The 11,893-nt window shown below is 38.1% G+C and overlaps 2 protein-coding genes across 2 annotated transcripts; one reads left to right on the plus strand and one right to left on the minus strand.

Annotated features, from left to right (window-relative positions):
* The first annotated feature begins 332 nt into the window (after window positions 1–332).
* LOC125222034 (glycine-rich domain-containing protein 2-like) lies at window positions 333–6,880 on the plus strand. Its single transcript, XM_048124428.1, has 9 exons — window positions 333–377; window positions 648–814; window positions 3,236–3,353; window positions 3,440–3,691; window positions 3,766–4,215; window positions 4,304–4,782; window positions 4,867–5,062; window positions 5,159–5,302; window positions 5,382–6,880. The coding sequence occupies exons 2-9, from the start codon at window positions 657–659 to the stop codon at window positions 6,723–6,725; spliced, it is 3,141 nt and encodes a 1,046-aa protein (XP_047980385.1). The 5' UTR covers window positions 333–377; window positions 648–656; the 3' UTR covers window positions 6,726–6,880.
* An 879-nt stretch (window positions 6,881–7,759) lies between these two features.
* LOC125223540 (probable beta-D-xylosidase 6) lies at window positions 7,760–11,254 on the minus strand. The gene is made up of 6 exons (XM_048126732.1): window positions 10,474–11,254; window positions 10,099–10,265; window positions 9,916–10,013; window positions 9,490–9,837; window positions 8,814–9,230; window positions 7,760–8,464 (listed from the first exon to the last, which is right to left on the minus strand). Exons 1-6 carry the CDS (start codon window positions 11,200–11,202, stop codon window positions 7,872–7,874), a joined length of 2,352 nt encoding a protein of 783 aa, XP_047982689.1. The 5' UTR covers window positions 11,203–11,254; the 3' UTR covers window positions 7,760–7,871.
* Window positions 11,255–11,893: the final 639 nt, after the last annotated feature.

Genomic DNA, 11,893 nt, shown 5'->3' on the forward strand with positions numbered 1-11,893 from the left:
TTATAAAAATAATAAAAAATAGTTAAAGTGGAAAAATGATAAAGTAAGAGAGACAATAATGTAGATAAGACTTTTCTCTATATTATTCTCTCTATTAATTTACCATTTCTCTTCTTTAACTATTTTTTATTATTTTTACAAAAATAGGACAGAAAAGTCAATGGGACTGCTAAAGCTGGATGGAGGAGTAATTATGATCTAAATCTTGGCAAATCGCCAAGGGGTATAATAGGCATTTTGGATGATGAAAGAGGGTCCTTTCGTCCTTGTACCTCTACACTCAAACTCCTGCTCATGCAAAATGCTTCCTATAAATACACAGCATTTCGGCAATCATTAACCTCAACTCTTGCAGTCTACAATATCATTTATTTCAGGTGAATTTACTATAGCTTTTCATGATCAAAGCTTTGCATTTTATCATTACTGTGGATACTCCTTTTTATGCCTGATCATCGTTATTTTGGATATACTAGTAATAGTTTGCTTAGTTTCAAAATTTTACTTTCAGTTTTTGTTAACCGAAACTCTGCTCAATTGAAATCAGATTAGGACACGAGTTATGTGTTTATCGAATTCGACAACGTGCATAAATCTTAACTGGCTAAACTGAGGAACGATTATATGATGTTTTTACTCTGTTTCAGCCGTGAAGAATGGAGAAGCAGCAGAATTTGGAATGGGAAGCAGCACAGAGCATTGCGATCAGTGTCGACCTTGTTTCCGCGGCTAAAAAGCAGCTCAAGTTTCTCGCGGCTGTTGATCGGAACCGTTGCCTCTATGACGGGCCCGCTCTAGATAGGGCTATTTACAGGCAAGTACAGCGTTTTTACTTAAACTGTTGATGCTCTCTCATGATTAATTATTTGATGGTTGAATATTCGAGTACATGTTTTACTACTTTGATGCCCTCCTTTATGTTTGTGAGTTTCTTGAAATATGCAAAAAGTTTTAGTACTACTTTATATTTTGTATTTTTTAATGCTCTCTCACTCTCTTAAAAATATGAAGGGGCCCGGTTATAGTAATGAGTCATTTTTAAATGTATTTTTTTTTTTAGAAATGAGTTATTTTGGATGGAATAAGCAAAAAAGATAGTGGATGATCTTTAATGAGATGGGAAAGTATTAAATACTCCCTTTGTTCCAACTAAGTTGATTCTCATTTCTTTTTGGGACGTTGCAACAAAGTCAAGTTATTTCCTTCTTTGACAAAAAAACAAAACATCTAATTGGTCTTATTTTATCCATCACCTACTTACTTTCTCTTATCTCTCCTACCTTTTTCCCTCACTTATTTTTCACTTTCATTTAATGTATTCAACACAATTTCTTGATCTTTCTGCCCAAAAAAAATGTTTTGTAAGTAACTTAGTTCAATGAAAAGAGAGTATTAGAGTACATTAAAGAATTTAATGTTATCAGGTTGTACCGTGTTTTGTCATAAAATGAAATATCTTACTTATAATGGGACGACCTAAAAAGGAATATGTCTTACCTATGATGGGACGAATGGAGTATTTTTTAATGGAGTGAATTACATTTTTAGGCTCTATACTTTCAGCGACAAACATTTGCGGTCCCTATACTTGCAAAATATCATTTGCGGTCTCCATACTATACCAATTGCTCGTTTCAGGTGCTTTTTCACTTTTTGACCAAATTTTAGGACAAAAACACCCCCAAAAGTCTAAAGGATATTTTTGTACACTCACCTCCAAAAATAGGTACTTATTTTGATATTTATGTTAATTTAGATACTTTAACCGTGATTTATATTTTATTCAAATATTTTTTTTTGGATTGGTTATAGTATAAAATATATGCATAGTTTTAATCTTGGATTTTAAATTAATAAATTCGATTTATTATAAAGCACATATTCTATTTCCTCAAACTAAGATGAATCAATTAAAATGAAATTTATAAAAAAAATGATTCACATTTTAAAAATATTTAGAAATCTTTAATTTATTGTGGCTTTTAAGCACAACTAATGTAATAATATATTAATATTTCAAAAGTATAGAGTAATAGCAATTAAAAATAACATTATATTGGTGTTGTTTTTTTATTGCCAACTAGGTTGCTTCTTCCTGAAGCTCAAAATCATTTTAATTTCTGTCAGTTACTCTCACAGATTCAGCCCTTCTCATTCATTCAACAATGACCATTTACTCTCCTGCAGAATTTCTACAAGGGCTAAACATAATTTGTAAAATTTGAAAAAATTTTGAAGAAGAAAAACTGAAAAAAATAAAATAAAATTGGGTAGGCACTTAAGCCACACCCTTCTTTTTGCTAGTTCTGCTCATAACCAATCCAAACAAAAATTATTCGAATAAAACACAGATCATAGTTAAAGTATCCAAACTAACATAAATATCAAAATAAATACCTACTTTTAGAGGTGTACAAAAATGCCCTATAGGTTTTTTGGGGCGTTTTTGTCCAAAAATATGGTCAAAAAGTGAAAAAGCACCTGAAATGAGCAAGTGGTATAGTATAGAGACGCAAATGATATTTTGTAAGTGTAGGGACTGCAAATGTTCGTTGTTGAAAGTATAGAGCCTAAAAATGTAATTCACTCTTTTTAATGTTTTGGAATTTGAAATTTGAGTTTAAATATTTTTTGCACAAATTTGGTTTAAGTGATTTTCAAAATATATATAGTACTCCATCCGTCTGCCATTAGGAGTTCCATTTATGGGCGGCAGGAGTTTTAAGAAATGTTAAGAAAAGTGGATAGAAAAAAGTTATGGAATAAGGGTTCCACTTGTATTATATTAATTTTAAATGAAATGTGAGTGGAATGAGTCAGTGAAGGTGTGACTCCTATTCGCGGACCGACTAAAATGGAAAAACGGGAATCTTATTCGCGGACAGATGGAGAGTACTATTCAATTGGCTTAATGGTGTATTTAATGTTTGGAGGTTTTAGGCCTAATATTGTTTGGCCACTTGATGCTTTTACGAGTTTAGGAGTTAATCTACAAATGAAATATTTGCATTTTTTTATTTTGAAATTTAAGAAAATTAAACAATGTTTCATGTAGTATAAGTACGTAGTATTTAGTACTGGTTTTTATTTGTTTGACGAGAGTACGAATTGCAAACATGAGTTGAGGATATTAGAAGTTGAAATGCCAACAATATTTCTTAACTTTTAAGGCCATTCTCACAAGGGTTTTCATTGTAATTGGTTGTATAATCTGAAAATCTTATTTTACGACTAGGTACAATGCTTACTGGCTTCCATTGTTGGCGAAGCATTCTGAATCACCACTTTTTGAAGGCCCATTGGTTGTCCCTTTGGATTGTGAATGGATATGGCACTCTCACAGGCTCAATCCAGTATGTTTCTTTATGGAGTACATTTTTATTTGTTCAACTATATATTGAAGATGATTAATAAATTTAATTCTGACTTAATCTTCCAGATTAGATACAAGAAAGACTGCCTGGAGTTGTATGGCAGACTTCTTGACAACAAGAATGTTATTTCTTCTGTGGAAGGAACATCGAAAAACCAAACCGAGGACGCGTGGACAACACTATTTCCAGGCGAGCCGTTTGAACTAGATTTGGAGGTTAAGCAAGAAAACACGATTGGTGATGGAGTAGTGGCAGAGAAATTCACAAAGTATGATTTGGTCTCAGCTGTTCAAAGGCAAACTCCTTTCTTTCATCAGGCAAGTGCTAGTATAACTTCAATGGAGTAGGAGTGATCACAAATATAAATGTTAATGTATTTCTTGTATTGCAGGTCTCCCAACCTCATATGAATGAGACTCGCTATATTAGAGGAGCTGTGGCTAGATACAAAGGATTTCTACACCTGATCAAGAGGAACAAGGAGCAAGGCATACAGAGCTTCGTTGTTCCCACTTACGACATTGACCTCATTTGGCACACTCATCAGTTGCATCCAGCTTCTTATACCGAAGATCTTTTTAAATATATGGGAAGGATTTTAGAGCATGACGACACTGATTCTGATAGATCAAAAGGTCAGAAACTGGATGTTGGATTCACTGGGACGAACAGGACATTCGAGGACCTGTTTGGCCGTAGGTACTGGAGAGCTGGAGCTATGTACAAAGGTGTTGCACCTTCACCTGTCAGACTCTCTCCTTACTTAGGCACTGATATGAAGAAGGAGGCAAGCTGTACTCAAAACCCAAAGTTACAACTTCCTTCTAGGGAAGTGTTTGAGGTAATTAATACTACAATGTTATTATGTATACAAATGCTCCCTTCATTGACTAGTAGTAAGGATATGTTTTGTTTGATGAATCTTCCAGGTGATGTTGGAGTTCGTAGGCGTAAGGAACCTGCCAGAGGGACATAATGGAAGTCTCTTTGTGTCCTTGAGTAAAGCAGGGACAGATAAGATCTTCAACGGGCGTAGAATCGTTAAAATTGGAGCCGAATCTGGTGAGAAACAAGTGGCCAACTTCCAGTGTCAGCCTACGGGGAACCTACAATGTGAACTCATGTCCTCCTCACCTTCTGTTTCAATGGGCACAATGTCCATATCTCTGGAAGACTTTCTGTCATCCGACTCCGATCTTACAGTGGAGAAATGGTTTGATTTGGTTTCTTCAAATACCGTGCCGATTGGCTTGCGAGTGGCCATCTCCGTTACCACGCCTACCCCAGCACCATATACACTAAATATGCTTCACTCTCAGCAGCCAATTCCAGGCAAGCCCCAGTTTACTAGAGAATTGACAGCCATAGTTGATGAGGATGGGAAGATGCTGCTAAATCTACACATGAGGTACTATCAAATATTTTTATTTTTTTCTTTTCTTACAAATGAATTGCAAAGTTGCATTTAATTTATGGATATCTGCTAATCCAGAGATCTGCACAAGTCAAGAGGCAAGAAAGAATGTAGAAGAAGAGTTGTAATTGGAAACTCGGCTTCGGGAAAATCATCTACTCTCGCTGAGTTTACAGGCTCCAAATGGTCTATGGTGAATTCTCCATGGTCTGTTAAGCTTCCAAACGCAAACAATGACGATGGACATATCTTCGAGTTGACTGGCCCTCATACTGTAAGTATCCTAATTAAAACCTCCCAAAGTTTAGACAACACATAATTAACTAGAATGAATCTTATCTTGATGTTCATGGTGTTTGTCTTTGTATAGGTAAGGTTTTTCAGAGGTGGAAGGTTGGATTACAATTCAAACAGTGAACATGAACCTCACCTATTTACAGCGATAAAGTTCTCACCTGAAGAGCCTTATGGAACAACAGTGGCATTACTTAACATGAAGTCTGGCACTATCAAGGTACAGTAACTACATAAAAACCCTTTACCAGTAAATTATATTATGACTCATCGTTCTTTTGTTATTTTTGGGATTTCAGATCAAAGAAGAATGGTTCATTTTACCTAGCATCATAGTTACATGTATACTTGGTAAAATATTGAGGAAGACCAATCAGCAAAATGCTAATGCAAAAATTGGTGTTACTGGTGTAAGTGGTGGTTGTGGAACCATGATGGCTAATTGTGGTGTTACCGGCGTTAGCAGTGGTTGTGGTAGTTGTGGAAGCATGATGGCTAATTGCAGTGTTAGTGCGGGATGTGGAAACATGATGGCTAACTGCGGTGTTACCGGCACTGGTGGTGCTTGTGGACTTAGTGGTGGTAAATCTGAAAGAGTGATGGCTAACTGTGGCGTTAGCAGTACTAGCGGTGGTTGTGGTGTACCCGGAAAAATGATGGCAAATTGTGGTGTTAGCGGTGCTAGTGGTAGCTGTGGTGTTAGCAGCCGCGGCACTGGTGGTGCTTGCGGACTTAGTGGTGGTAAATCTGAAAGAGTGATGGCTAACTGTGGCGTTAGCAGTCTTAGTGGTGGTTGTGGTGTACCGGGGAAAATGATGGCAAATTGTGGTGTTAGCGGTGCTAGTGGTAGCTGCGGTGTCAGCAGTCGTGGATCTAAAAACATGATGGCTAACTGTGGTGTTAGTGGTGGTGCCAAATCTGAAAGCGCTATGGCTAACTGTGGTGCCAGTGGTGCCGCCAAATCTGAAGGTGCAATGGCTAACTGTGGTGTCAGTGGTGGAGCCAAATCTGAAAGCGCTATGGCTAACTGTGCTGTCAGTGGTGGTGCTAAATCTGAAAGTGCAATGGCGAACTGTGGTGTCAGTGGTGGTGCTAAATCTGAAAGTGCAATGGCGAACTGTGGTGTTAGTGGTGGTGCTAAATCTGAAAGTGCAATGGCTAACTGTGGTGTTAGTAGTGGTGAATCTGGAAGCGTGATGGCTAACTGCGGTGCTAGTGGAAATATGATGGCTAATTGTGGTGTTAGTAATGGGGCTAAATCTAAAAGTGTGATGGGCAATTGTGGTGTTAGCGCTGGTTGTGGTGTTAGTAGCATGATGGCTAACTGCGGTGTTAGTGGAGGTGCTAAATCCGAAAATATGATGGCTAACTGTGGTGTCAGTGCTATTAGCGCGATGGCAAACTGTGGTGTCAACGGAGGTGCTAAAACCATGACTAATTGCAGTGTTAGCAGTGGTGTGTCTGAAAGCATGACGGCTAATTGCGGTGTTAGCAATGGAAGCACAATGGCTAACTGCGGTGTTTCCAATGGTGAATCTGAAATCTTTATGGCTAACTGCGGTGTTAGTGCCGAGGTGTCCACAAAATGTGGTGGATGTGGGCTAAGTGTGGAGGTTGCGGAGCCAGTTGTGGAAGCAAATTAGATGTGTGTGACCATATCATGCATTGACTAAGAGATGATTGTCATTTATGTATTGTATTTGTTTTTCTATCTTTTGTGGTTTTGAGTATTGTAATCTGATTGTACTTTCTGCCACTTGTTGGTAACGAATAAAGCTATGAGTTTTCATATGTTAAATTTCGTTTTGGCGATCAACAGAAACTTGCAAACAACTATTAAGAAATCTACTTTTGTTGGCATAGAAAATTTGCTTTTAAACCTAACATGTCACCCCATTTATCGTTTTTTCTAAACATGTGTAAGTACATAGAGTCTTATTCTAATGCTTATAGCACCCTAATCCAAAATCAAAACTAAATCTCCACCTTTGGATTTTAAAATAAATGGATAAGATTAAAGCTCACAAATTTCAATAAATAGTAGACAAAATATCAACAAAAGGGTAATATCGTCATTATGTTATCATATGATAATTTTCGTGGGTGTTTTTTTATATCAACATTGTGTATTACAAATATCAACAATATGATATAAGAATATCAACATTAGTACAAGAAAATATCAACACATATTTATTGAGATTTTTACATGGTTTTATTGAGATTTTTTGATGTATTTGTTGATAAAAATCTGGTTATCAACATTTACGAAAACTAAAATAAAAAATATCAAATTTCATCATCCGAACGTCGTCGGAACATATGCAATTGAGATCTCGTTGGAATCCTTATAAATTATCTTTAATTTGATATATTTTTTGCGAAAAAATAATTTAAATTGAGAGAGTTACGTAAATTTAAAGATTTGAGATGATTTTGAGGAGAGAGAAAGTAGTTAGTTATAATTACTATATATAGGATTTGACATTAATACCCTTTTAATTTAATTAATAATTATTTAAATTTAAAATATATTACACTTGACATTATATTAACCACAAGATCTTCTAATCTAATGGTTGAAAATTGGTCTCAATTTGGGATTGGTAATTAGTTAGCAATTGATTACCTCCCTAAGTACATAATCTTAAGTCAGAATTTTTAAAGATCAATCTCCTTCAGATTCAGACTCAACAATCAACATTAATCAATTTATTAATACACACTTCACAGTCCTTGCTCTTCACTTGCATTTTGCAGATTATTTTTTTTTCAACAGAATGCAACTTTCATGATCTCTCTATGGAAACAACATGCTCGATGCTCTTGGATATAAGAAGGTGATCTCCAGTAGGCAATACACGGTTCCCATCCTCGTCCGCAAAGCTCAGATGGTCACAGGGATCAACAACAAACCTTGTTTCAGCAGTTTCGTTCTGTAAGATGTGCTCACGCTCGAATCCAACTAGCTGCATTTCTGGAGAGCCTCTCAGTTTCTTTGCTGATTTAGCAAACAGAAGAACGACTTCACTCCCGTCAAAATCTCCACCGTTTGTCACAGAAATCTGCACCTCAAACCTCAAGGAACTGCAATAAGGCACCTCATCAACATAGATATCATCATTGCCTCTCGTGTAGACCAAGTTCCTCTTCCGTCTACCAGTAATGGATACTGGTAAACTCAATTTCAATGGTGCTGATTTTAGTTTGTACATGAAATTTGTGTAACTTAGCCCATATCCGAAACCATATACTCTGTCTCCAGTGTAGAACCGGTAAGTTCTTCCTGGATAACCGCGTGATGGATCAGCTCGCATATTCATGTCATTCATTGGCACCCTGGTGAATGACTCCGGATACCAGGTCATGGTAAGTCTTCCGCCTGATACCACAATAATGAACAAAGCAATTACGAAAAGCTAGAAAAACACAGGAGAATTAGTTATCATGTTCATCTCTACCTATCAAGCCAGGGATCTTTGCACAACAGTTTTCGGATACAATTACATCGATTCAGGTGGAAATTTTTACAAAATAACTCCCTAATTATTATCCTGGAGCATGAGCGTGGTCAGATGCTCATAAATAAACAGTATGATGGTCAACTGAGACCCGGCATTTTATTTTCATCATCATTCTCATGCTGGAAGAATTTTACGAGCATAATAAACTGAGTAAGAGTATACTGATTAAGTCACATTTCAGGCAAACATTCTATCATTGAAAAATACCCGGATTATAGTTTCCGAAGATGATTTGAGATAGTGCAGTTCCACCAGTCTCCCCGGGATAACCAATCCAAAGAATGCTGCCAATCTGTGGATTACGAACAGCGAAGGACACATCTAATGGTCCACCGCCAGTAAGAACTAAAATAATAGGTTTTTTACTCACAACAGCAACTGCAGTGACGAGTTCCATCTGAAAACCCGGTAGCAGAAGGCTATATCTGTCATGATCCTCAGTTTCCTGAGACAAATCTATCCCAGCTACAACAACCACATAATCAGATTGTCTAGCAGCTGAGAGAGCTTCTGCAAAACCAACTGTTGAATTGCAAGATACGTCTTGACAACCAGCAGCATGATAGATATCCTTTACATATCCTTTCAGTCCTTCCATAATACTTACCGGGTTGCATGGAACACCTACAAAAATTAAAATGATAAAAGAAAAACTAATTTATGTTGTTACTCAACCGAATCTAGAATAATATACTTATTTCGGCCATCAAAGAGCTATTTCTTCATTTTGAAGTCATGAAACAATAATTATAATAATAATAAATATAATAATAATAATAATAATAATAATAATAATAATAATAATAATAATAATAATAATAATAATAATAATAATAAAAGTCTAGCTTATTGCTTATCTAGAAACAATGAACAGAACTCACACCTGTATAGCCACCTCCAAGGTCAGTCGACTTAGCCAGCGGACCAATCAGAGCCAATGAAGAGACACCATGTTTATTTAAGGGAAGCAATTTCTGCTCGTTCTTCAGAAGCACAATACCCTGCCGAGTTGCTTCAAGAGCCAATTTCCTGTGCTCTTTAGAGCAGACATCTTTCGGCCCCAATTTCCTAAAACGATTTCTTGCAGGCTCTCCATCAAACAGCCCTAACCGAAGCTGAACAAGAAAGAGATTAAGCAGTGCGTTATCTATATTTTCTTCTGATACCTTCCCTTGCTCGAACGCAGACATCATGTGGCGCAACATATAAGTTCCACAGTTTATGTCGGTTCCTAGAACGAAAAAGAAAATCCAAAAACTACTTTAGAAACAAGAAATCAACGAATTTTCCAGAGCAGCTTAACGACAACCTGCTTTAAGAGCAGCTGCAACAGCATCCTCTGCGGTCTTTGTATAGTTCTGATATTCGTAAATGGTAGCCACAGCATCACAGTCCGAGGTGATGTATCTGTGGTCACATCATTGAGGAGAATCAAAAACCTTTCTTGTAAATTTTTTCATTTCATTAGAACAAGAAGACTTCAATGTATCACCCTCTAAAATTCCAATCACTTCGAGCTTTTTGTAATAGATGCCGATTCGCACATGCTGGAACACCATTTATAGAATTGTATGAACACATCAAGCAACTGGCATTACCCTGCAGGATGCAGCTCCTGAATGGTGCTTGGTATGTATCTTCCATATCTTGTTCCGTTACCTAATATAGACATAGATATTTAATGCTCTCAATGTCATATTCATTCTAATCGAATTATAATCCAATTTCTTAACTAGCTAACTAATACTCCCTTTGAATGCCATCTAAAGAGCCATTTTACCATTTTGGGATTTCTCCTTTTACTGTTCCTAACAAAAATGATGGACAAAGGGAGTGCTATATATTTAAAATGAAGAAAGAAAGTTACCACAGCGTTGAAATTGTATCTACTAAATTGGCCCCATTTCTCCAAATCATAAGCCGTGAAATGCTTGCAGCAAGCAGACAAAGACAGCATCATTTGATCGTCGTGATCATCGCCCAATAATGCTCGCTTCCTCAAGTTGTACCCCGAAGCTTGGCGGTGGTACCCTCCCTGAAAAGCTCTGACATACTCGACGGCGTAAGAGGAGGTGACCAAGGGATCCTCCCCGGGAGTTTCCTGGCCCCTCCCCCACCTGGGGTCCCTGAATATGTTGATATTCGGGGCCCAATAGGTGAGGCCGGCCTGCCCCGAATTGTGCATAGCTTTGGCCTCGACAGCGATGGCGGCAGCGAGGGCGGCCCAGAGGGTGCGGTTGAAGGCGGAGGAGGCGAGGATGACCTGGGGGAAGACCGTGGCGGAGGAGATGGAGCCGTTGAAGGAGACGCCGGGGCCGTTGGAAGCGATGCCGTGGAGGGATTCGGACCACCACTGGTATGAGGGAATTCCGAGGCGGGGGAGGGCGGAGGCGTTGTTGGAGAGCTGCTGGATCTTCTCAGGGAGGGTGAGGAGGGAGATCAGAGAGTCGGCTCGGGATTTGAGAGAGAGGGAGGTGTTGCAGAAGGGGTAGGAGTGGTGGTGCGGAGGCTGGCATGGCCGTTTGTAGGAGTGGGAGTGGCAAGTCAACTGGAGGAAGAGGAAGAGGAAGACAAACAAGACAAGTGGTGTGCCCATTTTGTGTACCTCTTTGGCTGTGCTGTGCTGTGCTGGTGGAGTGCCTACTTGTACAATTACAAATAACATAAGGAGGTGTTTGGTTTGGTCGGAATCCCTTTTCAGGTTCATTTATTATTAAAACGGATGTTTTGTTTGGTTTGGGTTTTTCAATATTACAATCATTTGGTTCTAGTTACCATAATTCCAACCATACCCATGCTAAATTTCTTTATTTTCCATTTCATCCTCCTATTCATTCACAGCAAAGTATATTTCTCCTTTCCTCTTTTTTTTTTTTTTTATAAATAAGTCAATGAATAGATGAAATAAAGTTTACAATGATCATCTTGGGCATACCCAAGGAAACGGATACCGGACAGGCCCGGGGTCACCACGGTTCAAGAACCGCCGGTTCCCGGTTCGGAACCGGCGGTTCAGGTTCGAAAAAATGTCGAACCTGAACCGGCCTGCCTAGGTTCCGGCGGTTCCGGTTCTTGAACCGGTTCAGACACGGTTCAACGCCGGTTCAAGACCGGCGGTTTCCAGACGGTTCCGGGCCGGTTCCGGTTTGGACCGCCGGTTCAAGTTCGTTTTTTTTTTTTTTTTTTTAAAAATTTATTCATTTATAGTACTAATTACAAATTACACCTTGTAGTTGTAGTCTTTTACTATCGAATAAATAAATAAAACGAGAATGACAATTGACAAA

The sequence above is a fragment of the Salvia hispanica genome, chromosome 4 (genome assembly GCF_023119035.1).
Source record: "Salvia hispanica cultivar TCC Black 2014 chromosome 4, UniMelb_Shisp_WGS_1.0, whole genome shotgun sequence".
Taxonomy (NCBI): Eukaryota; Viridiplantae; Streptophyta; class Magnoliopsida; order Lamiales; family Lamiaceae; genus Salvia; species Salvia hispanica.